The following is a 26,876-nucleotide window of genomic DNA, read 5'->3' on the forward strand; positions in this document are numbered from 1 at the left end:
TCTAAAATATAGTTACTTGAGGTCTCATTAGGGAGTGTAGACTCAGCAAGATAACCTACAGTTATTGATATTAAAGAATAGAAGGGGAATTTAATCTTTGAAATTAAATCTCACTTCTTCTTATCCACTTAGCCCTGGGACGGGGGAGAGTCCTTTCCACATGGCTGATCCAGGCTTCGGTGGCACTTAGGATTCCCCAGCTTCTTGTGTTCAGTTCAGTCAACTCTCATGAGCATCTGCTGACCTCAGTTGTATATACGCTAGTTTCGGGGCTCCTTGGAGGAAGCCATCCCCTGAGTCCCATTGGACAAATGCCAAGTGAGTGCTCAGATTTCCACTCTTAGCTTCTCTGCTGCTTCCATTGGTATCCAGTGGATGGCTCAGGGGTATAATGAATTTATTTAATCTTTTTCTTATTGGAGGCTTTTTAAGCCTCATTCATTTCAAGGATTGTATTTCATGATTAGGCCCTACTACCTGTAGGGATCCCCCCAACTTTTAAAGCAATTTCTCTTAAAATCCCAAAGTTATACCCTGGTTTATATTTTTTAACATTTCTCCTTCCTTGTGCAAGACAATTCCTATTACGTCTAGAGTGTAACAATTATTTACAGTGAAAACTAACAAAATCCTTATAATCTAAATTTGGAGGATATACTCCATATGTTTTGATTATACATAAACATTTCACATTATTTAGGACTTAGAACAGAACAAGAGACATTTTCCACACATAAAAGGATGTAGATCAGATTCACAAGGCAAACAAACGTGCAGATTCTAATTTGGGGTGACAGACAGATAATTCACAGTATATTTGATTTACAAGGAAACAATATACAGTTTATAATTTGGGGTGAAAATATGTGGCTTGGATTTCTTGGAGTTCTTTTTAGCTAGATTGGGTGGGAGAAAAAGGGTTATACATATGCAAATTATGAGTAATTCTTGCCCAGGTGATTAACAATACTTTCATTTAGCCATTTTAGTTTCTATAGTTGGGGAGGGGAATGCCCAACCTTGGCTGATCTGTGGGTCTTAGAAGAAGTATCTCACATGATATGAACCATTTTCTGATTGTCTTCATAGGTGGGTCCCATTTTGGAATAAACAAAGGTGGATAGCTTTTCTAATTTTTGAGAGCCACAAGGAATCATTAGTTATTAAACATTCAAGGCATCATCTGTTCCATATATCCCTTATACCAGTGTACCTTGTACATCTACACTGCACGAAACCCCTGCAGCAGTAAGTCTTACAGCCTGGGTCTACAGACTTGGGCCTGTGGGGCTTACGCTGCAGCTCTAAAAATTACAGTGTAGAAGTTTGCGCTCAGGCTGGAGCTCAAGCTCTGAGGCTAGGGTTGCCAGGTGTCCATTTTTTGACTGGAAAGTCTGGTTGAAAAGAGGACCTGGCAGTGTCTGGTCAGATGTACTGACAGACACCAAAAGTCCAGTTACCATGGGCTGGGGGGGAGGGCGAGTCATGAACTCGCACCAGCCCCTGCTCAGCCAGGGCTGCCTCCTACCTGCATCTGGTGGGCAGGCAGGCTTCATGGCAGGGGCTGCAGCTCCCAGAGCAGAGGAAGGGGGAGAGGGAGAGCAACGAGCAACAGGGGGATGGGGAAGAGGATGTGGGGCCTTGAGGGAAGAGGCGGGACGGGGGTCCAGTTTTCAGAAAGTTGACAACCCTATCTGAGACCCACCCCCCTCGCCAGGTTTCAGTGCCTGAGCAGGAACATCTACACTGCTATTTTTAAAGCCATCGCTCAAGTCCCATGAGCCTGAGGCGGTAGAGCCGGACTCGGAGACTTGCTGTTGCAGCTTTTGTTTTGCAGTGTATATACACCCTTACAGCCCAGGATGAGACTTAATGTGGGGGCAGATTACCCCACAGCTGCCTACTGTAGGAGCCTTACACCTTCTCCTGTAGCATCTGGTACTGACCACTGTCAGAGATGGGACACTGGCGAGATGGCTCTCAAGTCTGACCCAGTCTGGCAAAACCTATGTTCTTAAAGTGATGGAGATACACATGTGCAAAGACAGTGTAAGCAGAAGAATCAGACTTGCAGTCTTTATTTTGGGGCTGTTGCAGCCTAAATCATGTAGCTGAGTTGAGAGGCCCTGATTCTCCACTGCACAGCACCCTGTGCACTCATTCACACCAGTGGAAAGGGATATAAACCACAGTCCTATCAGAATCCCTTTTGTAAATGATGACACAAGGTGCAGACCCATGGAGAGTGCTGGCCCTAGAGTGCAGGGCAGAGGCCACTGACCCTCATGGCACAACAATCTGACCCTTTGTAGCTTGTGGGAAGCAAGGCTTGGAGAGAGCAGAATAAAGCAGCTTCCTATGGTGACTTCGCTCCCGCTTGTCTGGTTTTGCTGAGCTCAGGGAAGCCCAGAAGTTCAATCATTTCTCAGCCACTGGTGTAAGAGTGTATTGCTGCATCAGTGCCGGTGGTTCACCTGGGGTAGGGACAGCATGATTTCTGTGCTGTGGAGGCTGTGTGCTGGAGGCTCCTGAGCTATTTATTGTTGTTTGTTATGTTCTTCCCACAGCAATGGCAGATGCTTTCAGGCTGAATCACACGGGTTTGTTGTGGTGAGCTCTGCCTCAGCACCTGCTGGGTTCTAAAGATCTCTCCCTACCTGCTGCCTCCAGAGGCAAGCTGTCCCTTGCAGGCTGAGTCAGTGCCTGAAAGCCACCGCTCCCAAGTGACTGACAGGGGGCGCTGCTTCCACAGGTATGCACACAGCATTGCCATGGGAAGTGGCATGTGGGAGAGCCTTTTTTGTGGCTTGAAAGATTCCCTGCAAGGCTAAGGGGAAGCACTCACAGTGGGCAGGGAAATGGAGCTAAGCAGCCTCCTCAGGAGTCTGCAGGGATGGCAGGGAAACTGGCCTGGCTGAGGGTGGGCTGAGAGACACAGTTGGGCTGAGCTGGGGTTAAATGTTCCAAAATATCAAATAACCCAAAGAGAAAATCCTTTGCATGGAGTCCCTCACATAAAGCCATGTCTTCTGTCCCCATCTATCAGAGACATAACTTCACACAGCCCACCACAGAGAGACCCCACTGTGAGAGAAACACCTCTTCACAGAGACCCCACCTCCCTAGGACAGAGCGGGGGAAGTGTGTGTGGGGGGGGCTTCTGGGGGCTACAGCCACCTCAAAATTTGCCTTAGCCTTGCCCTCCACCCCGGTAGCCACCCCTCTGTACGGATAAGGCCTTTGTCTGCAGTCATATTAAGCGAGCAGCAGCCATTAGCTAAGAAGCAGGAAATCACATCCTCACATTCTATCTAAATGACATGAAACCACTGTAATATCAGGCTGTGAAGAAGGAGATCCTGTCTCAATAGCACCACTAGCACCAGATAAAGAACCAGAGCTTAAGATGGTTAAAGAAAATGTAGTTTGACAGCATCTGTCTGGCATGACATCACTTATCAAGAGTTGTGGTTGTGAAATCCTCATTTCTTTATTGTTTTATCTTTATGGTCCCCACTTCCCTATTGTTTATCTGTATGGTCTCTGTCTGGTTCTTTGACTGTTTCTGTCTGTTACATAATTCATTTTTCTATGTGTAAATTAATTAAGGTGGGGTATGATTGGTTAGAGAATTATGTTACAGTATTTTAGGATTGGGTTGTAAAATTTTAGTAAAATAATTGGTTAAGGTACAGCTAGGCAGGACTCAAGTTTCACTATATAAACTGAGATCCAAAAGGAAGTTCTTTGGGAACCAACTCCAGGACACAGCCCCAAGCTCAGAGCTGCTGGACCTCAACACTCTGCCAATGACACTGTGCAGAAACTGGAGTCCCCCAGATGGACCTGATCCTGACTGGCCAGCAGGGAAAAGTTCATGCGTCTTATTGGGAGTGGTGAGCATTGTATGTGTAGCGTGTGCAGTCTGTTTTAGTGATTATTAATAAATAGAGGTTAAGTAGGATATTACTACATAAGGCTCTTTCCTGGTAAAAGACCCTGTAAACCCACAAAAGATTACAGAGGGGATGGGTGTTTGCTCTGAGTCCAGAGGGAATGGGTATTTGCCTGGAGCCTAGAGGGAATGGGTGTTTGCTCTGAGTCCAGAGGGAATGGGTATTTGCCTGGAGCCCAGAAGGAATGGATGTTAGCCTGGAGCCCAGCGGAGTAGAGCCCGGAGCCCACGGATTGGTAAATAAATTTGAAGGGTTACGCCTGAGCCCTAGGAACAGGGTAAGGGTGGGCGTCCCTAGAGTGTGTGAGTAACAGAGAATTTTGTGCAGGTAACACTTCCCAGTGCAAAGGTCAACCGTTACACAGAATTAAGGGTGGCAGGGTATGGCATTGACATCCTTACTTCTGCGCTGCTGCTGGTGGGGCGCCTCCTTCAGAGCTGGGTGCCCAGCCCGCAGCTGCCTCTCTCTGGCCACCCAGCTCTCAAGGCAGCACTGTCACCAGCAGCGGCACAGAAGTAAGCAGGGCCGGCTCCAGGCACCAGCACAGGAAGCAGGTGCTTGGGGCGGCACGTCCGGGTCTTTGGCGGCAATTCGGCGGCGGGTCCCTTAGTCCCTCTCGGAGGGAAGGACCGGCCGCCGAATTGCCGCCGAAGAATGAAGCGGCACAGTAGAGCAGCCGCCGAAGTGCTGCCAATCGCGGCTTTATCTTCCCCCCCCCTCCCCTGCTTGGGGCCGCAAAAAAGCTGGAGCCGGCCCTGGAAGTAAGGGTGGCATACGAGCGTGGGGGAGGGGTGGGAGCATGGAAATAACAACAGAGGGGAGGGAACATGCAGGGAGAGAGAGGGAGAGGAGCATGTATAAGGGAGGGGGAATCACAGACGGGGAAGGAGAGCATCACTAGGGGAGGGAGATCACCAGTGGGGGAGGGGGAGCATGCATGGGGCTGAGGGTCACAAACAGGGGGAGCATGCATAGAGGAGGGGGAATCACAGAGGAGAGGGGGAGCATGCATAGGGGAGGGGGAATCACTGACAGGGGAAAGGGGCATGGTTAGGGGAATGGGACAAGAGGCAGAGCCCCAAACAGAGGGAGTGTGGGTGAGGTAGGAGTCCCAGATGGGCAGGCACCATGCCAGGAAGGACTGGCACATGGCAGAGCAGTAATGTGCAGCCCAGTGTGGGGGACTGCACACCATGGGGGTGGCATAGGGATGGGGAACCACAGCCAAGTTGGTAGTACAGGGGACACTGCTGCAGTGAGCGGGGTGGGCAGGGGCCAGCACATATCATGAGGGATCTGGTCCTGCCACTAATGCTGTCCAAGGACTGCTAGCGGCAGACTTGCCAGGCACTGAGATGAGCTGTGCCACGGGGCGGTGAGCAGTGTGAGGTGTGCAGGACTGACCTTGAGCCACAGGTCCGGAGCCCAGGGTGGCTCTGGGACCCTGCCCGTGAAGAGGCAGCAAGGGGCCAGAACCCTCATGATACACCCAGTGGGTGGGCAGCGGAGCCTCAGTGCTCCCATATGTGTGCCCACAAGAGGTATAGCACCACCCCCGTCCCCAATTTTCTGTCTAGCTCACCTCAGACCCCACCCTGGGAAGAGGCTGGCACCGCCCCTGGGAGAGAGAAACCCCCTCACGTCGATGTGATGTATTAATTTAGATGGAATATAGGGGCCAAAGGTGTTAACATGATCCAGTCACTGTCCAATATTAAACAGTGTTAAACAAAGTTTGCGGTTTCATATCCAGAGACCTCAGCCTGCTTAGCCCCAGGGCAAGTGCACCATTAACCATCCTTTTAACCTTTTATTAAAGATTCAGAAAAGAAGGAAAAACAGTTAAAGCCTTTGCAATGTTACAGTATTAAGTCAGGCTTTTATTGTAATAGCATTCCCTTTCCTATCAGCTGGAGAGAGGTTTTATAAGGAAAACACCCTTTGTTTGACAGTTGCTTAGATGGAATTAAAGATGTGGCAAAGAGAAGTTAGTTGAGATGGCCTGGAGATGTGTCATTGTTGTTAAAGTCCGATCCCGTTTCCTAGAAGACAAAATAACACAAACACAAAAAGGGGAGAGAAAAAAACAACAAATAGAAAATGCAGCTTCTGTCTCTGGTGCTGACTCTCACTTGCAACCTCACTGCTGGAGAAACACTGGCCCAGCACATGGTCTCATCAGCCACTTGAAGATGTGCAGAACTCATAACAGCATCAGCCCATTTAGGGCATTGCTTTTAGCTGCTTCTTTCAGGTCACGGGCTTACAGCAGTGCTATGACATATACAGTCCTGACCAGTTAAGCCAGACTCTCATTCGACAGAAGGAAAAAGGAGAGAGATGGGAAAGAAAATTAATAAAGTGAGGAGGGGAAAGGACATACTGCAGAGAGGGGAGACAAAGTCTCACATTCCAGATGGTATTTGGGATTCAGCCAGAGCTGGTAGAGGTGGCAATATTATCTGGCCTTTCTGGTCGAGACACTTCTCGAGAGCAGGATGATGAAGGACTGGGGTCAGAGAAGATGGTGGGGGGTGGCAGCCATGATAATAAAACTCACTGCAGTGGCTGTTTCCCAAAAGTCTTTTCTTTCTAAAAATTCCTAAAGGAAGTGTTTGGTGGAACAGTCCATCCTGTGGTTATTTTGTCCACCAACAGGCCTCACTTCCAACACACCAATTTTGGTCCTTTGATTTCTAGTCCTCTACTCCTCTTGTTTATCAGGCGCGATCTTAATACAGTCCTGGAATGGTGTCTGTAGGACTTTTTGTTTGAACTAATTCCGTCCTTCTGTCTCACGTTTGCACCTTTTCCATCAACTGGGGGGAGGTATAGTTCAGTGGCTTGAACACTAGCCTGCTAAACCCAGCGTTGTAAATTCAGTCCTAGAGGGGGCCATTTAAGGATCTAGGGCAAATATCTGTCTGTGGATTGGTCCTGCTTTGGGGCTGGACTAGATGACTTCCTAAGGTCCCTTCAAACCCTGATATTCTATGAACTTCTACTGTTATTGGGACAGTTTAGGAACTTGTATCCACTTTTTACAGCTGAGCTCAAAATTAAGGAAAATTTGTAGGCCCAATTATTAGAGCAAACCTCACCTGCCATCCCCCTCTATGAAAAACACGTACTCTCAGTCACCCCAGGCCCCATACCCTTGGTATGAGACACGCCCTCCCAGAGACCTCCCTCCCATCCCTTTCTAAGAGACACCCCCACCCAGAGACCGCCATCTCCCACAGACCCACCCCAACACACAGATGTCCATCTCACAGACACCTCATCCCACCAACAGAGAAGTCTCTCCCACTGGAGAAAAACTCCAAACCATGGAGACATTTCAACCCACAGGGACACTTGCCTCACAGACACCCATCCCATGGACAACCTGACCTATAGAGACATCCTATCTACTGGAGACACCCCTACTACCAGAGATGCACAGAGAATCCTGCTTCATGGACACCCCAACTCACTGATACCCAGACTCCCAGAAACCCCTCCATCCCGCTGCAACCCTGATCAACAAAGACATCCCACCTCCTGGAGACTCCCCAACTGAGACCCTGATCCATAGATATAGCTGCCTCTCAGACACCCGCCTCATAGACCCAGACCTTCAGAGACATCCCACCTCCTGGAGATACCCCGACTCACAGACCCTCCCATCTCACAGAGACACCCCATCACATAGAAACCCTGACTCCTGGAAGTGCCCTATCCCACAACCCCCAGAGACCTCAGCTCACAGAAACACCCTGATCCCCAGAGAATCAGCCTTATAGAGATACCCTCACCCACCAAGACACCCCAACCCCAGAAACACCCTACCTCACAGAGACCCCCTGGCCCAGACAGATCTTGCCTCACAGAGATGTCCCAATTCACAGCAATCCCCACTCTAGAATGATACTTTGATCTACTGAGAGTCTGAGACCCGTCGTCCCAGGCCTTCTGGGCTACACTACATCAGTTGATCATGCTCAGTTACATTTGTTCCTCTACAGCTGATGGAAATGCACCTGGCAGCTACACACCCCAGTGTTTCATTTGGTTCTCCATGGTGCTGACATCCCAGACAGACTGGTTGTTTGGGGCCCAAGAAGGACCGAGTCTCATTCCAGCCTCACTCATTTGTATACCAAAGTGGTTGGAGCTGCCTGAAAAAATGGAGAGAACTGGGCTGTCAACAATGGGGCTTCAGGAGCAGAGCTACCAGCTCTCTCCATCTCCTCTCTGCACATTGCCCATGTTTCCCACAGTATCCATGTGGGAAATGCCCCAGCCTTCCCTAATCATAGAATCATAGAATATCAGGGTTGGAAGGGACCTCAGGAGGTCATCTAGTCCAACCTCCTGCTCAAAGCAGGACCAATTCCCAACTAAATCATCCCAGCCAGGGCTTTGTCAAGCCTGACCTTAAAAACCTCTAAGGAAGGAGATTCCATCACCTCCCTAGGTAACCCATTCCAGTGCTTCACCACCCTCCTAGTGAAAAAGTTTTTCCTAATATCCAACCTAAACCTCCCCCACTGCAACTTGAGACCATGCTATTGCTTTGCACATTTTCAACTGGTTCTCAACCAAGACGAGCCACCAATCATTAGCCAGCACCAATTAGTGTAGTATGGAAAGACAGGGACACCTGTGCAAGCCAGGGGTGTTTCCAGGGCTAAAAAAGGGGGGGGGGGGGAGGATGATGAAAGATGGTTCCACTGGCCTCCCTTAGCGCTATGGGACAACCACTTCTCCCACATTAACTACTCCACTGGAGCTGTATTTACACAGCAGCACCCCCTTTTTACAAAGAACTAGCTCCTCAACAAAGGATCCTGATTAGGAAAGTTGCTATGGACCCTGTCTCCAGAGATCCTGTCACTGATACAGGCTGCCCCAACGTGACACCCTCTCACCAATACACCACTGATAAAACCTGACCCACAAGGAGTATCCTCACCAATACCAGTGCTGATCTAGCCTGCCCCACACAGACCCCTCCTCACCAATACACCGCTGATACAGCATGCTCCACAGATCCCCTCCTCACCAAAACACCACTGAGCCAGCCTGCTCCACACAGACCCTTCCTCGCCAATACTACATGGCTGATACAGAGACCCTGCCTCACCAATACACTACTGATACAGCCTACCCGACACAAACTACTCATCATCATCACTACTGATAGAGCCTGCCTCACAGGGACCCCACTTCACCTATACACTCCTGATACAGCCAGCCCAACAGAGACCTCTCCTCACCAAATCACCACTAATACAGCCTGCCCGACACAGACTCCTCCTCATCCAAACAACGCTGAGACGGCCTGCTCCACACAGACCCCTCCTCGTCAATACATTGCTAATACAACCTGCCCCACAGACACCCGCCCTCACCAATACACCGCTAATACAGCCTACCCCACACAGACCTCTCCTCACCAATACTCCACTGATACAGCTTGCTCAGAGACCCCTCCTCACCAATACACCGCTGATACAGCCTGCCCCACATAGACCCCAGCTCCCCACACATCAGTGACAGCCCCAGTGGGGAAATGGGTTTTATCACGTCCTTTCCCCACCATGACTTGAACCATCCTGCCACCCCGGCCTAGCCCGAGCCTGGGGAATGAGCCTGGGGCAGGGACAATCACGCCGCGGTGGCCCGGATCTTGGAGGCGCGGCTGGGTGTGTTCTGGAAGCGGGTGTGGCTTGTTTTGGTTTGGGGCTGGCGGCTGCCGTGTTTTCCCAGCCGCTATACAAAGCGTCGGGAAGACGCAGCCTCCCATGGTCTGTGGGGACGCGGGCTGTGCGTGTGCGCCCGCCGGGGGAGGGCTGGTCCGGCTGCCTCGGAGCAGTCACCGGAGGCAGTGCCGGCAGGTGCCAGTGACCCGCCCGCTCCCAAAGGCTGCATTGCACCGTCCGAGGCCAACGCTGCTGGTTCGGACCCAGGCCCGGCTCCCGGGCCCCCCGCGGCCACTCCAGCCCCCGCCCAGCGAGCAGCAGCAAGCTCCGCGGGGACCGGAGCGTGCGGATCGCACCAAGTCTTCTGCGGGGGGCAGTGCGCGCGGAGGGGGGAGCCGAGCGAGCGTGTTTCAACAGGGCGGAGGGGGGGAAACGTTCGGAAAGATGTTCCCGTCCCCCTACGCTCGCAGCCCTAATGGTCCGTTCCGCGTGCTCTATTTAATCCCCTGCTGCAGCCGCCGCGCTGGCTTCAGTCAATAGCAGAAGCCGTGGTGGTTGCTCGTGGTTTTGGGTGCGGGCGGGCCGGCCGCTCGCTTCCCGCGGGGCTGAGCCTTGGAGGATCCCCGCAGCCCTAGAACAACCATGCTGCCGCCGGCGCTGACCCTGCTGCTGCTCCTCGGCTGCCTGGCGGCGGGCAGCGGGACCCTCTCGCAGGATGGTGAGTGGGGGGCCATGGGTGTCAGCCCGGGCTCCGGGCGGGGGGTCCAGCCGCTCTCCTGTCTGTAAACGCCGTTTCGCGGAGGCCGGTCGCGCCATCCGCGGCCCAGGGAGCGGACCGCGGACAGCGCCGTAACCCGGTCCTCTAGAAGAGGGTCCGGGAGCCGCCGCCGCCGCCTCCTGCCCGGCAGCTGGGGTATCGCGTCTCGCCTGCCCGCACCCTGCGTTGCCTCGGTTCGGCCGGGCTCAGCCTCGGGCCCGCTGGGGCTGGGCCGGGGGCGCCGCGCCCCTAGGGCGCAGCCAGGTGCGGGCGAGGGTTCCCTGTTCTGCGGCGCTCAGCGCGGGGGCTGGGAGCCCGGGCACAGCGGGGAGGGGGTCGCTGGGCGCTGCCTGCCGCTGGCGAGCGGTGCCGCTATGTAGGTCAGCCAGGCTCCCCGGGTGATAGGTACCCCCGCCGCCCTCCTTGGGATCGGTGTCGGGCTCGGCTCCGGAGACCAGTCCTCGTCCTGTAGATTGGCCCGGCTCCCGGCCCAGCTCCCAGACCTGCTCGGTGCTGGCTGCAGTCGCTGTCCCGAAAGGGGCGGGGGAGGTCCTCGGGCTCGGGGACCGGACTGGCCGGGCCATCGTCCCGGGGGAGGGTCCCCCGGGCACAGCCGTGTAGCGGCGGTTCGGTGCATCCAGCCAGCGGCTCTGCAGCCTGCGACGCAGCAGGGCGCAGCTGGGCGCGGTGAGAAAGGGAGGGGCAGGGCCCCTGCCTCGAAGGGATGGAGTTAGCGGAGCTGGCCGTGCGGCTCTGGGCTGAGGAGCAGGAGGGGCCACCCCGGGTGTTCCCCCGAGCCCTTCCAACGGGGTCCTCCAGCCTGGGGCAGCTGGTATCAAGGTCACCCCCTCCCCAGGCTGTCCCTTTGCCACCTTTTCAGCAAACAGGTATGGGTGGCTCCACACCTCCTCATCCCTGGAATTTTCCAGAGAGGCTGGCACCCCTGCCCCTCCTGCCGCGAGGATCGGGAGTCTTCCCATGATGTGTCTCTCCATGGCTCCCACTGGGTGACTATGCTGGGGGAGGGGGGTTAGGGTGCAGCATAGGGAGCCAGGGCCTCAGTCACTGCACCCCAGATTGGCCGTGTCACCATCTCAGCAGGCTTGTGTTCTTGCAGCTAAGGGTAGCCAAGTGCCAAAGGTGACCGCAGTCCTGCCAGGGCTGTGGCATGCTGCATTTCGAGGCAGGGCTTCAGTGCTAGAGTTGAGGCTGAGATTGGCTTTTAGTTCCAGTAGCAATTTGGAGAGATTTATTTAACATTTTCAGGCTTGCTGCCTGTCTTCCCATCTCTGCCTGTTTACCTTCCTAGCCAGCTTTCCATTTGTATCTCTGTTAGTCCATCTGCCTCTCCCATTAAGCTAGGACATACAGTGCTGCAATTAGCTGGGTTTAAAGTGCTCGGAAGATAGCAGAAGGCTGCAGCAGGGTTTGAAGAAGACAGACCAATTCCACCAGTTCCTCCCGGAGAAACCTGTTCATATTTGTATGTCTTATTGTTCACGTATCTTTCAAATCCCCCTGGCACTCTGTATACAGATTGTTTATTACGCAGAAAGCATGGAGCGGCTCTGTAGCCCCATAACCCTTGAGACAAAGGGTGTTTACCCATTATGTATAACAACAATAGGCAGAGCGATGCATGCCAAAACAACCTTTAATGAAGTACCACAAAGCAAACATAATTTTGATAAGGATTTGTAAAGGTAATACATTGCTTTTCGTAACTGTATTGCTGCAAAATGAAATGCTGGCTGAACCTCAATAGCCAGGCTTGGGGCTTGTGGCCTGAAATGACCATGAGATCACTGATGTCATGTCAATGACACCCTCTCTTTATATTTGTCTTTAAAGTATTATATACGCACATATGTGGTGCTGTACACGTACTGAGACTCATCAGAAGCAGGAAATAATTCAGAGGTGGGCGGTGAGGGACCAGCAGTGCTAAGACAAGGGTTTCGCAGATTTCAAAACCAGAAAGGACTCTTATTATCTACTCTAACCTCCTACTTAACAGAGGCTGGAGATTTCTCCCAGTAATTCCTGCATCTATCTCAGCAACTTGTGGTGGAATTAGAGCATAAGGTGAATTAGAGGTGTGAAGTAGAAGAGCGTTGTGTGTACTCACATGCTAATGAGAGGACCATTCATCCATTTCCTCCTTCCCCCTTCCCCCCCCCCCCCCTGCATCTAGAAATGCCATGTTCAGTGCAGGCAGGATTCTCAGACTATCTCTGCAACTGTGGCCATGTATTTCACCAGTTAGGTCTTGAATGAGCTCTTCCTCAGTGTGCATTGCAGGTGCTAATGATGGAGGGGTGCTGGACTGCTCTCCTTACACTTCCTCATTGCCTGATTTCGTGGTGCAGGAAGTAAAACTGAAAATGCTTACTGGGGTAAAATAGCCTGGAACCAAAGGCTGGATGAAGTATTGCAGCATGTGGGAAGGATGAGAAACTGGAACCAGGAAACATCCTGGTTAGGGCATGAACTGGAGGTGCTTGGATCCCAAAGTAGGAGCAGCTCTCCTGTTGAGCTACGGGAGAAGCTCTGCTAGCCCTTCACAGCAGGAGAGTTTCTATCCTCTTCCCCTCCCCACACTAGAGGAGAAGACTGTTACTGGAAGCAGGGTGTCATGTGATCACACCCATTCAAAAGCTCCAGAGACAGGCACTCTCCATGCATTCTAGGTGGTGGTGGTCTTGGTGATTATGATATAAGGAAAAGTTATTTACTTGTTCCCATAATATAAGAACTAGGGGCCACCAAATGCTTTAAAACAAATAAAAGGAAATTCTTCTTCACACAGCGCACAGTCAACCTGTGGAACTCCTTGCCTGAGGAGGTTGTGAAGGCTAGGACTATAATAGGGGTTAAAAGAGAACTAGATAAATTCATGGAGGTTGTCAGTTAATGGTTATTAGCCAGGGTGGGTAAGGAATGGTGTCCCTAGCCTCTGTTTGTCAGAGGGTGAAGATGGATGGCAGGAGAGAGATCACTTGATCATTGCTTGTTAGATTCACTCCCTCTGGGGCACCTGGCATTGCCCACTGTCAGACAGCAGGATACTGGGCTGGATGGACCCTTGGTCTGACCCAGTATAGCCGTTCTTATGTTCTTATGAGCATGGGGCTGTCATGCCTTCGGCGTCATGAAGTCCCAAAGAGGAGCCACCTGGGTATGGCTGGCACCATGTCATTCTTGATTGTTTGTTAAAAAGGCCATGCTAAATGCCACTGAGATCACTGTGATCATCTAGTCTGACCTCCTATATAGCAAAGGCCATAGAACATCCCCAAAATAATTCCTCGAGCAGGTCTTTACCAAGGGCTGAGTTTTTCGTTTTGTTTTTAAAGTGTCCCAATGGCTAATAACCCTCAGTGTTTTAAGCCTGATTGTGTTCAGTGAATTGACTGGGTGTCCGTGTGCATGGACACATTTTTGACTGAATCCCAAGTGCTCATAAAAATGCACGTGGTATCGGTTGAGAGTGGTGGGTTGAAGTTCTCTGTGTAGCCCCCAGGCAGAGTACAGCATGGAAAATGACATGGCAAGCTTCCCTCAGGAAGAACGGTAAGAAGTGTCAGTGTTTCCTTTGTTCTCTGGCCCTTTGCTGAGATCAGCAAGGGTGATGCTGGCTGAAAAACATAAAACCAAAAAAATCTGTGAGCACCAACCTGGAGCACTGTTTACTCCCACTATGAATTCAGAAAAGCATTGGCTAAGAAATACTGCCCCTGCAGGAAGACATTCTGTAGTGTCATGCTGTTCACCAGTCAATGATATGGGCTCAGGAAAATGTCCTTCGCCATTGATTGTCCTAAAACCCCCCTCCCATGCACCCCTCAACCTCTGAATGTGTCCCTGGCACAGCTCTCTCACCAGTAGGGCCCTTCTGGCAGTGTTACTGAGGAATGTGGTACCCCCTCAGAGGGGAGAGGTAAGGTGCTGCAAGTATAAAATTCCCCACCTGTCTCCTCCCCTTGGGAATTAGCTACATTGTATCCCACAGCTCCTTGACCATTGTAATGAGACAGGAGGTGGGGTTCCACAAAGGGTTCTGTTGCCCAGGGAGCAGAACTGTTAGACTCTGGGAAAAGTCTTGGTACTTCACCATAGTAGCTTTGTCTGTGTGCCCTTGGACAGCTGATGTGCTGTGCAGATTTTGGTGTCTTTGGGCTGGGAGTGTGTGAGGTTGGGGAGAGGATGATTTTGTGCCTACAAGAACCCCACCAGTAAGAGAGAGAGAGAGGATTAGTTCAGGAGCAAAACCTTCTTATTTATTTGAAAATCGTGTACACTAGCTACATGAGGAAACCCACTGAACACTAAAGCTCCAGGCCCTGGTCTGCTGCGGACCTCATCTACTGAAGGTACTTGTATATCACCTATTACTGTAGCACCTCACAATCTTTAGTAGCTCTAAGTGCTGTTATCCCCATTGTACAGATGGGGGACTGATGGTCAAAGAGGCTAAGTGACTGGCCCAAGGGGTGTCAGGCAGTCTGTGGCAGAGCAGGGACTTGAAATGAGATCTCCCAAGTCCTAGGCTAGTTCCCCAGCCACTGGGCCATCATTCCTTTCTCAGCACAGTAGAAAATGTTCTCCCCCATGCACTTCCTCCTACCCTCTCTTAGTTGTGTGCCCTAAGGTCTGTTGATCTAGAGATGGGTGGATTCACCAAGTATCTGACCCTCATGTGAATTCCCAGGCTTCCCCTAGGAGCACTTCATGCTGAGCAGAAGCACTGTGATGGGAGGAGATTTCCCTGTCTTTGGTGAGTGCCATGTGTTTCCAGCTAACACCCAGTGAATGAGACCATCCCCTCACAGGATACCCAAATGGGTATTAGTGCTTCTGGGAGGGAGTAGTGGTTAGAGCGCAGCCCTGGGAGTCAGGAGATATGGGCTCCATTGGCTGTGCCAGAGGTGTATTGAGTGACCTTGGTCTAGTCAGCAGCCTCTCTGTCTTTTAATTTCTCCACCTCTGAAACGAAGATAATAATAATGACTTGTCTCACTGGGAGGTTGCGTACATTGTTAATATAAGCCCTTGAGCCCCACCTAAGGAAATCTGTAGTGGCATGCTCAGTAATACTCTGATCAGCTGGGCAGATGGGTTTGCCACCATCTGCTGGCTCAGCCCATGGTCTATCTGTGTGCATCTACCTGATGCACTGTAACTGTCCTATGCAAATGATGGCGAGATCCTTGCAATAGCTATTTTTCTTCAATAGGACACATTTGTACCATAGTGAGGCTGTGCGGCAGCTCTCACGGGGGTGGGGGTGCTAAGTGTAGTCCCTCAGCCCCATAGTCATTTCTTAGCCCCTCCTTGCCAGACTGCGAGCTCCTTGTCCTCAGTTGCAGTCGCATTAGGATGCACATTGTGCCTTTTGTAAATACTACTTAGGCTTGGGTAGAGGCACATCCACATACTTGTGCTAAAGCAACTACTGACTTCACAGCTATCATTAAGGTTTCACATATGCTACAAACCTTGTTTCAGTCCCATGTCACATGGGGGAAGTTGGCTGGGGAAGTTGTGGCAGCCCTGGTGAACTAATTCCACCACAGGCATGAGAAAGGAGGAGGAAAGTGAAGTGCAACCTTTTGTGAATCTCTTGAAACAAAATTAAAACCACTCTGATAGTTTCAGATAGGCCCATTCCCCCTCAGGGAGCCATTCTGTTGCAGGAAGCCTAGCCAAGAGGAAATGCAGCTGTGGTTGCTTTTTTGCATTATTAGACTCTGAGAATAACAAGTGCAACAGAACAGGGAAGCTGTCTACTAAACGGCAGGCAGAGCAAGCTGCGAACCAGGATTGCTGAAACAGACAACTCAGCTATCTGGCAAAAGGCATTAGGATCAATGAGACACACTGGATTGAAAACAACAACAGAGATCAGGGTACACAGTGTCTCCCAGCCACATACTCAGACAGTGAGGGGAAGTGCTGGCGCTGCAAAGGCAGGACTGAAACTTTGCTTCCACTCTGACTATCCTCAGGTTTGGGAATAACCTGTGTTACTGACTCAGAGGCTGTGCTGGACATGTGCTGGGGAATGTGGAGGGCATGTCTGCAATGAGCCGGAGGAAGAACTGAAACAAGCTGGGGAACTGCAATTGCCAGCGATGACTACTGAGTCCCTGCCAGGCCCTTGTGCCTTTCCAGTCTCCTTCCAGTCAGAAGGTGTGAGGAGAGAGAATGCTGGGCTGCTGTCTAGACACAGAATGCATGGGAAAGGCAACTCCCTCCTTGTCCTTCAGCCCTGGTGCCCATGCGCCGAACTGGCCCAAGTGGAACGTGTCTCTGGCCTCATTTTATCACTCTCCACCGAGATGAAGGCAGACAGCCCTTAGCTCCACCATTGGCCAGGGCTCTTTCTGCATCTCTGAGCAATTCCTGGTCACCAGCTACAGTCTCCTCTCTTCTTCAGACAGCCCCCTTCTCTAAAGCAATGCTGCTTCTCCCTTCCCCACGGAACCCACCTCTCTGTCCAGGGCCATCTTAGTTCAGTGGCTTTCACGTCTCCTGCTTAAAGAATTGCACCCATTGCAAAGATAACTGTCCCTGGTCCCCCGCCTCCTACGTACACACAGGAGTGGAGAGAGCTCCTCTGACACAAGGGCTTGAGAAAGGAACCAATTCTCACTACTATGGCAATGCTTTTGATGGAAGAACTGATCCATCTGAGCAAATCTTGAGATGATGATTGGTTCCTTCTCTAAATCATTTTGGCCAGCAAAACTAGAACCAGTTGGTCCATTGCTAATTTCCGTGCCCTGATCTGGGAGTCCACAAACCAACAGAGTCCTAGTGAGGTTGTGAGGGAGTCACAATGACACTGGGGTGTAGGGCTCGCTTTCTGGTGATCCTCTGCACATCTCAGTTGCTCCCCAGGAAGACCCAAACTGGCAAGAGGCCAAAGGTGGACATGACTCACCCTCACCGGGATGGGCTCTATTCCAACATGACCATCCCTGTGTTGGAATGCAGAACCATCTCTCTGCTCCCTTCTGCCCTGTCTCTCCTGCTGGGAGGGGGAGCAGGAGAGATGGCTGCTGCTTCTCCCCATCCCATGTTTTAAAGAGCTCTGGGCGCTCGCTTCAACTTCTGCCTCCACTCCATTATCAATTATTTATTAATATTTTAGGAATCCCCAGAAGCCCCAGTTAGGATTGGGGCCCCATGGGTGCCTGGTGCTGCACAAACATGTAAGGAGATACGGGCACTGTTTGTCCTGAAGGGCACACAGTGTAGTTTGAGATGAAGGTAACGAGGGAGAGGAACCAAACAGAGACACCTTTCTGTTCTGTGTTCATACAGCGCCTTGCACCTGGGCTCCTGTAACAAGAAACAAGGGATGGGGAGGCTGAGGCACAAAATGTAGCTCTATCAGCAACATGGCCTCTCAGGGTGAGGGGCACTGGGACCTGTGTATAAAACCAGCCACGCCAGCTCACTCCTTGTCTGAGATCAGGTTGGCTAGTGTGTACTGAGCAGCTGCTTTTCATGACAGAAGGGTGACTGAATACACAAAGGAGACTAGGAGTACTTGTGGCACCCAAGTACTCCTGTTCTTCTTTTTGCGGATACAGACTAACACGGCTGTTACTCTGAAACAAAGGAGACTATTCTTATTGAAGTGGCCTGAACTCTGGAAGCTCAGTGGGATCCCAGGCATCTTGTTTCTGCAGCAGTGCGGCGGTGGCCTCTGGCAGTAGCACAGTGGCATTTGCTGTGGCATGGTGGTGTTCTCGCTGGCTACATTATTCTGTTACTACCGTGTCTTGTGCTTGTGGCAAGTCTGTCACTCTATGAACTGCTCACTGCACAGCATCACTTCTGGGCCCTCCGAGTCCTCTTTGCAGGGATTTGCAAAATATTACAAATGGCCAAAGACTTGCTTGAGGAGAGGAGGCAACCGCTGGGTCCTGGAGCAGAAAGTCAGCATCTGTCCAGTTCAATAAGAGGCGTTGCAGCTGTGACTGTTCAGCAATCCTCAGCCACCCCGTAAACTTCTGAGCTATGTTTCCTGAAATCCTCCTCGCTTCTCCAGCGTGACCAGCAGATGGGCACAGCCCAACTGCACGTGGCCTTGGTGTGTAGCAGAAGCAGAGACCAAAGTGAGAGACTGGACAGTAATACTCACCAGGGAGAAGAGTGAACTCTGGCTGCTGCCCACCCAGGTGTCAATGCCTCCTCATCCTCCCCTTGCTCCTCTTTTTGGGCAGTGTCCCCTTTCAGCATGATGGATCCTTCTCCAGCCAACACCCTTTCACTCTGCTGATGAGGTTGCTTTCCAAACCAGTTAATTAAACTGATGCCATGCCCTGTGTGGACATTATTAATTCCATTTAAACCGGGCTTATCCATTTAGCTTAACTTGCTAAGGAGCCCCTAGAAGCCAGGTTTAAACTAAATTGAGAGCGCCCTGGCTGATGAGGCTGGGCACCAGCTTAATGGAATTGGTTTGAAATGACAGTGGTGCCACTCTGCATACATCTACACAGCAGCTGGGAGGTGTGATTCCCTGCTCAGGTAGATGTATACTTGCTAGTGCTCCTTGAACTGGTGCCAAAAAATAGCAATGTCATGACAGCATGGGTAGTGGCTTGAGCTAGCTGTCAGAGTATATACCCAGGGGTCAGAACTTGACACCATGAATGCTTTGGTCTCTCATACCAGCTGTCGGCTTGCTGAACATTCATGGGATGGACCCGTTCCCTTTGTTGTCAGTGACAAAACTCTTATTGACTGGCTTGGGCCTTAACTCTTGAAATTGAATTTGCTGTTGCTCCTGCTCTCCATGTGTTTTCATGTCTGCATGTCAAGTCCTTCTTGTCCCTTATGCTGGTTTTTGAGGGTAAAAGCTGGGTGCAAACTTAAAAACCTGATCATCTCCAGAAACAGTAATGTTGTGGAATTCCCATGCACCATGGACTCATTTCCGTCTCCCCTAGGCCAGCCATACCCCTGGAGAGAGCTCCTTTCACAGGAAAGAGCACTCTTTCTGACTTCACCGTAGGGCCACACAGGCTCCTGACAGTTCGAAGTTCTTCCCAACTCTCTGATTAAGCCATCACTTTCTAAGCTGAAGTTTCTTGTTAAAGAAATGGCAGTGGTAGCCCTTCTGGTAGCAGAGTCTGTAAATCTGTATACTGCTGCCTTGCCAAGTTCTGAGATAGATGGGTGGAAGCTGCTAGCAGCTGAGATGTCAGGCCCCTGTCTATTCATATAAAAGGGTATTTGCACATTCAGCTGCTAATGGAGCTGTGCTCATGGCACCCAAACTGTGGTGATCTGTCACCCATCTTTGGCATTAATCTGGCCTTAGGAACTTGTCCGTTCTCTGGTATTTCAGCAAAGTAGCTGAACACCAAGCACAGTAAAGAAGACAATCTGAAGAAGAGCTCTGTGTTGCTCGGAAGCTTGTCTCTCTCCCCAACAGAAGTTAGTCCAGATATTCCCTCCCCCACGTTGTCTCTCTAAGTGCAGTAATGAATATTTGCATAGAGCTGTCCCTGGTGGACTCTGCTCGTCACCTCTCCTAAACTTGGCAGCTTTGCATACTGTTTGCAGTACTCCGTCACACTGTCGTGCTCCATGCTGGGCTCTGACCGGGACTGCTCCATGCAGAGGATCGAATGGTCCAAGGCACCACTCAGAGCTGCTGGAGAGAACTGTCCTTCAAGTTAACCTGATTTCGCCACACCTGCTAGATGGTGACTTTCATTATTGGAACCAGCTGCATCCATCTCCAGTGGCTGGGATTCACTGGGAATGACTCTCCATGGCCTGGGGGGTTTTTTTTGGTTCTAAAATTGCTTCTCCTCCCATTTGCCTGGGAGCCAGTAGGAGACTTGGCTGTTTGGTGCTAGGTCAACAGACTTTCTAAGATTCATGCCCTATTGAATGAGCCTGCAGGAGACAGCTTCCAGGTAATGGGACTCCTGCCCCTTTTCATGGGACTTCTAAAGGATTTAGCTGTGACAAATCACTAGGAAACATGCCCTGGGCAGAGGAGAGGGTGAGGGCTCCAAGGGTTTCCAGTTCTCATTTCTAGGGTTTCTCATTAATATTTTCTTGTAGCTCTCAAGGGAAAAATAAACAATCCTTATTTTCCATTTTTCCTTTGAAAGACATTGGCTGCTAGAGTTCTACATGACAATGTCACTGAACACACACAGATCCCTGTAAAGCAAAGAGCAGCCCTAGGACCCGACTCTGAGACCCTCACTGGGGCAGGATGGCCCCAGACACCAGAGAATATCAAACCAAACCATCTGCTTCATTGGCAACAAGCACGTCAGCGATTGGCCCAGAAGGAACTATGGCGTCACCATGCAGAGATCCCACAGCCTTCAAAGGGGCTCAGACCCCGTCCTGTTGCCCAGAGACTGTTCTGGCTCTCACACCCCAGAGCCGTGTCATACCACCACGCCGAGAAACATCAATGGAAAAGGCAAGCGTATAAAAGCCACAAACTCATGAGAGGAGACCTGCAGGCTCTCGGAGCAGTGCCACCTCACCAGCTGGCTGCATGTTATCAGAGACTTTTAACAGCCCAAGCAAGAAATCAGAAATGCTGCAGACAGCAGGGGCACCCTATTGTCTTACTGTGTAAAAACTCCTTTTGTTGTGCACAGTGTTTGTACGACCGTTACTGTGCAAGTAACGCAGAGGGGTGGGCATGATTCTCCTCGTACGTATGCTGGGGTAAATCAGATGGAACTGTGGGTTTCTATAGGTTTCTACTGGTCTAAATCGGTGTGGGACAAGGGTTTCTCAGTCCAATCTCGTGATCCGCTGATAAATGAGAATAACCGTTCCATGTTCCTGAGCTATGATCCGGAGCATGTGGTCCGGTCTTTCAAAAGAGCTCTGCACCCCAGGTGAAAATGACACTGCTAGTTTAGATGTCTATCTGTGCAGAGCATCTGGAAGCCTGGTCCAAGGTGCCATGTTTGGTAGGCGTCTCACTGCTCATGGTCTACTATACGTTCATGCTGCTGGCCCACGGGGTGGGCAGTGATTCCTGCACAGACTTGTCCCCACAGAGACTGCAGCACAGTCTCTCCAGCAGGGCGCAAAGCTAGCTGGTCACATGTGGCCCATCAAATGCAGAGATCAGGACATGGCAGGAGAGCCCTGTGTGCCCCACTGCCTGTCCTGGGATCCCCCCTCTGTACAGATACTAGGGACAGCTGCACCCCGTTCTGCTGCTTGCGCTCCTTCCCCATAGATACTTGCAGCCCTGTCCTTCCCCCTGGATACAAGTGATGCTCAATAATTGCAGTGGGAGAGCAGAGCCGTGGGAGTGGCTGGACCATGCACCTTTTCCTTACAGACCCAAGCCTGGCTGGATCTCCCCCAACCCCATCCCTCTCTCTGCCTCAATGCTCTGGATGCTTTGGTTTGTATTTATGTAGCTCGATCTGGAATGCTCCTGCCTGAGTCTAGCAGGGGGCTCTCCTCACACTGTCCAGCTGGTCCAGGGCTCACTGTGAATGCCTCTGCTTTAGGCTCTGCCCTGGTGACATGTGCTTGGAATAGTGCTGATTCCTGAGCTGGCACCATCCATCCCTCTGCTCCATGTGCCACAGAGTGCTGATGAGCAGGATTCTGCATCGCATGCTCTTGCTACCAGCATTCCCTGCAAATCCCTCTCATTTCAGGAATGTGCAACCCCTTCCTGAATGGACTCTGCTCTCAGCAAATACATGCCCTGGAGGGTCTTGGAAAGGTTCTGTGGCTGTTGAGATCTGGGGTGAGGATGAGATTCCTGAGACAGGCAGTTTCAGAGAGAACTGGGACCAGCCTCCTTTCCCCTCCCTCGAGGGTTGTGCAGGGAGAGGACGCAGTGCTGGATGCACAGGCAGTGGCTGTGCCCTGCACTGAGATTCCCTTACAATGTTGCCGCATTTTGCAGAGCTAATTGGCCACCACCCCTGTGTGAAAGTGTAAACACCACTGGGAAGCACAGCCAGCAGCAGCCCGTGTCTGTGCGGCTGGCTGCCAGAGCCACAGGCAGGAGCTGCTGCTGCCATCAGAGCGGCTGCTCCTCCCCGCTTGCTGCCAGTGAGCTCGCCCATATCACACCTCAGGAATGTGTGGGCACAGCCGCTGCCGGAGTATTAGGGGCAGCACCGGGGGGCGGGGAGGAGGGGGGAAGTACAGTCCATTGCCCAAAGCTGTACTCCCTTCCCCAAGTCCTGTTATGGGCTGGAGAGGGGGTTGCTTTCCAGCTCCTAGTACAGTGTGTGTCTGCAATGATTATAGGGCCCTTGGGCTGGGACCTGTGCATATGGGAGGGGGGCTCTAATTGCACCCTTGTCTAGAAACAACCAGCCAAGACAGGTTAAAGACTGCCCCCTGGCCCATCCTCCTCAGCAGGTTCTCCTGGGCTCGCTCCTTTCCAGCACACCCTGCCTCAGGGCTCCTATTAACTGCCTATTGTGCTAATGACCAGCCATGTTCCAGTCCTTCAGCTCTCCTTAAGTGCAGTAGGCAGCTGATAACTTGATCAAACTCCTGGAATGCAGCATCCTGTGGCAAGGGCCCAGCGGCTGAGTGTGCAGGTATGGGGGGGGGGGGCGGGGAGGTGGGTTCCATTTGGGGAGAGGATGTCATCCCATCCCAGCAACCTGCAATCATTCTCGTGCCAGCGCCAGTTATATCCAAGGCCCCAAGTGCTTGTGAAAGCTGGGCCCAAATCATGTGGCAAAGCACTGGGTTCTAGAGCACTGTAGTGCGGCAGGGTGGAGAATCCACCTCAAGGCCCTGGCTTCTAGAGCACTGTAGTGTGGCAGGCTGGAAAATACATAGGCTCTGGGTTCTAGAGCTCCAATGCAGCAAGGTCCTGGGTTCTAGGTGACTCTAGTGTATCAGTTTTGCTTTTCTGTAGTTGAAATGAGTGATCTGCTCAGCATGGGTCCCTGTATCACTGGCCTTGAGATTAATTACATTACTTTGTGCTGTTACCTCATCTTCTGCTTTTGAGCTACCCAAGATGTTTATACTGAAGTAGCCATAACTGTATTGACCAAACTGGCATGGAAGAAGCTGCGGGGGGAGGTGACAACATGGAAAGGGTGATTGGGGATTTGGCAACTGGAGAGGCAGTTTGAGATTGTGGGATAAACACAACAGCTGGCTGCTTCTGCTAAAATGATCAGCAGTGAAAAATTGAGCAATGTACTCATAGGCTGATCGGTGTGGCACTATAACAGTAGAACAGCCAAAGATGGCAATTTAAATTTGAGAGTGAATACCCTTTTGAGATGAATGGGACAGTTCTTATCTATTGCAGAACTATTAGGGGGAGAGGGATAGCTCAGTGGTTTGAGCATTGGCCTGCTAAACCCAAGTTTGTGAGTTCAATCCTTGAGGGGGCCACTTAGAGGGATCTGGGGCAAAATCAGTACTTGGTCCTGCTAGTAAAGGCAGGGGGCTGGACTCGATGACCTTTCAAGGTCCCTTCCAGTTCTAGGCGATAGGATATCTCCATTAATTTAATTTATTTATTTATTTGTGTCCAGCTGCCTGCAGACTCAGGCAGACACCACTGGATTGCTTACTCAATTCATGTTTTCCAGGTTATCTTCACAATCACCAGACCAGACTTTCAGAAATGTTCAGAATCCAGCAGCCCCCGTGGAATCCTTCCCTCTCACAGTGAGACCAACAGGGATTCCACCCTTCATTATCCTCAGCGGAGCTGCAGGAGGCTGAACTGTTTTGAAATCTGGCCCACAAGGGTTAGAAGCTGCATTTAAAAGGCCACCATGAGCATGGTGGGTGATTCCAGGCTGAGGAATGCAAGGCCATGCTCTAACCCGCTCCCTTGCTCTGTCGGTCAGAGGCACAGCCCTTCGCATTGCTGGCTGGATCCCCTCCATCTGTGAATCATGACTCAGCCCCTGCTGACTCCAGCCTGCTCCATGCTGCACTTCCATCACCATACCTACCCCTTCACCTGCTCCTTACAAGGGTAGGCACCTGCCATTGCCTGGCACACGCCCTCATGCGCTGTCTGCCTCCCAGCTGTGAGTGCTGATTAAGGAATCCAAGCAACAATCGCTGGTGGCAGTGCATGATCTAAATATCACTGAACCAGAAAACTAGCCAACACTCCAGTGGTCCAGGGCTGCCTGCCTCAGGTCTCCCCACCACTCGCCTGTCTACTCCCAAAAGGCTTCCAGATGCAGACTGCAGCCAGAGCTGAGCCCCTTCCCTGGGAGGTGGCCAGGAGAGAGAGGTGGCAGGTCTCTGTGCTCAGCAACAGTTCAGTCTGTGCTAGGAGCCAGGGTCACAGCATTCCTGGGGCTTGACCCGGCGTGTGCTACACAGCACGAATGGGAGAACCTGAAATACAGCTGCTGCTCTGCCCACAAAATCCACCCTACATGCTGTGGGGTGAATGAGATGGATTGCCTAGAACCAGCTGGTACCTGCTCCCCACCTCCATGCTCGGGAGTCCAATATTAATGCCCTCGTGACTGATAACAAGAGACTGCTGAAACCATTAGAGCCCATCCCACTACGAATCACCATGCCACAGCAGGCAACTGGCCCCTTCCTGGAGCTGTGGCAGGGCCAGCTCCAGGGTTTTTGCCGCCCCAAGCAGGGGGTGGGGGTGGGGAGTCGCAATCTGCAGCGGCAATTCGGCAAAAGGTCCTTCGCTCCAAGTGGGAGTGAGGGACCGTCCGCCGAATTGCCGCCGAATAGCCAGACGTGCCACCCCTCTCCAGAGTGGCCGCCCCAAGCACCTGCTTGGCAAGCTGGTGCTTGGAGCTGGCCCTGAGCTGTGGAGAGCAAGCTGCTCCCTGGCCCCAGCCCCTGGTGTAAAGGGGAATGCTTCAGTGCAGGCTGGCTGCATGGTCCTGTGTTCATGTCCTTGCCATACAGCTGCCCCTCTCTCTTCCACAGCAGCTCATCTCCATTCCCCACCCTCAGAGGTGGATTAAGGTCTCCTAGGGCCCTGGGCCAGAGCAACTGTGGGGGTTTCAGCACTGGAACCGTGGCCCTGTTCACCCCTTCCTCCTGTGGCCCCACTCACCACTCCGCCCCCTTCTGCCTCTTCCCCCACGGCCCTGCCCTCTTGCACCTATGGCCTGACCCGGTTTTACCCCTTTTCCCTGCGGCCCTGCCCCCATTTCGCCCACAGTCCTACTCATTCCATCCCTGCACTGCAGCCCCGCCCCCCATTTGCTCCTTTCTGGCGCCCTCCCCCCCCGTGCCCCAAGACTGGAAAAGCTTCCGTCCCCCCACCACGGCAACGGGGCCACAGTGCTGAGCAAGAGCACCTCCAGTCCCAGGGTGGCAGCCAGGGTTGGAGCGCTGTGGCTTCTGCCAGGTGTTGGGGCTTCCCCCGCCTGGCACTTCTGTCGGGGACCAGGGTTGGGGTGCTGGGGTCTCCCCTGGCTGTCACACGGCTTTGGCCAGGGCTCCGGGCTTCCGCTGCCCCACAGTGGATTTCTGCTGGGGCACCCATTTTTCTGGGGCCATGGGCCCATTGGATAATCTGTCACTGCCCAAGTTGACCCTCCAGCTTCCTGTGCTTTCCCTTCTGCCCCACGTGCTGCCTGCTCCTGCTCCACCACCCCCAGCTGCACCCCCTCTTGGGGCATTTCTCTACCCATCCCCAGCTGCTCTCCATGAGATGTGGTGGGGAAGAAGGATCTCCAGTCCCACAGCAGTTCCTCTTCCCTGGTCTGTAAGAGAGAGAAGAGAAGGTCTCTGGCTCTGCATGGGAGCCAGGGGAGAGGCCTGGCTCTGGCTCTGCAGGAGGCTCCTACAGCTGCCAACCATAGGTGTTGGAACTGGGGGTGATGCCATACCACCGGCTTGAAGTGGTTTCCATCATAGACAGGGTTAGTTTGGTTCAATGACTCTCAGCACCCCCGCTCTACAAGCAATGGGATGGAGGGAGGGAAAGATTTTTACCAGAGATAAAAGAGGAGGAGGGGCTGGGCTGGGCTGAGCTGAGAGACCGAGCACAACCAGCGGCCGGGCCCCCTGGAGCTGCAAAATGGTCTTCATCCAAACCTGCCACCTCCAGAAAACTTTGCCTTTGGGGCTGAACTGCTTCAATTGGAGGCTATGCCAAGGGGGGGAGTTTGTGTGTGTGAGGGCATGGGGGTGAGCAAGAATGGGGCATCTGAGCAGGCGAATGAATGGTGCTATAGCCTTCCTAGTCTTCTGGGCTCTGGAGCAAACTGCCTGGGGTTGAACCAGAGAACAAGGCCTGCTGAAGAGAAGGGGGTTTATACCCCTGTGCCCATGGCACTAAGTGTTGGGAAACCACAGGTCAACCAAGCTTGTACAGCAGATTTGTTTGTTTGCTTAGCTCCTCAAAAGGGCCTGATCCAAGCTAATTGAATTCCAAGACTCCCATCTCCAGCTAAGTTAACTGCCTCACCCCAGACTTGCAATTCATGAAAGCTATGCTGTGAGTTGAACAGTAGCTGT

The 26,876-nt window shown here is 52.0% G+C and overlaps 1 protein-coding gene across 20 annotated transcripts in view; it reads left to right on the forward strand.

Moving 5' to 3' along the window:
• The first annotated feature begins 9,719 nt into the window (after positions 1–9,719).
• CADM3 (cell adhesion molecule 3) overlaps positions 9,720–26,876 on the forward strand; it is a 145,946-nt gene continuing 128,789 nt past the window's right edge. For 6 of the 20 annotated variants that reach the window (XR_010594114.1, XR_010594115.1, XM_005310845.5 and 3 more), the window contains exon 1: positions 10,147–10,361. Coding sequence is in view for 15 of the 20 variants with exons in the window: in XM_005310845.5 (XP_005310902.1) it covers positions 10,286–10,361 (76 nt within the window). In the remaining 5 variants the exon portion in view is untranslated. Of the gene's footprint in view, positions 10,362–26,876 lie in introns of all 20 variants that reach the window. The other 14 variants (XM_042842481.2, XM_042842484.2, XM_042842485.2 and 11 more) reach the window with 9 other exon arrangements.

This window comes from Chrysemys picta, chromosome 20, assembly GCF_011386835.1.
Source record: "Chrysemys picta bellii isolate R12L10 chromosome 20, ASM1138683v2, whole genome shotgun sequence".
In the NCBI taxonomy this organism is placed as follows: domain Eukaryota; kingdom Metazoa; phylum Chordata; order Testudines; family Emydidae; genus Chrysemys; species Chrysemys picta.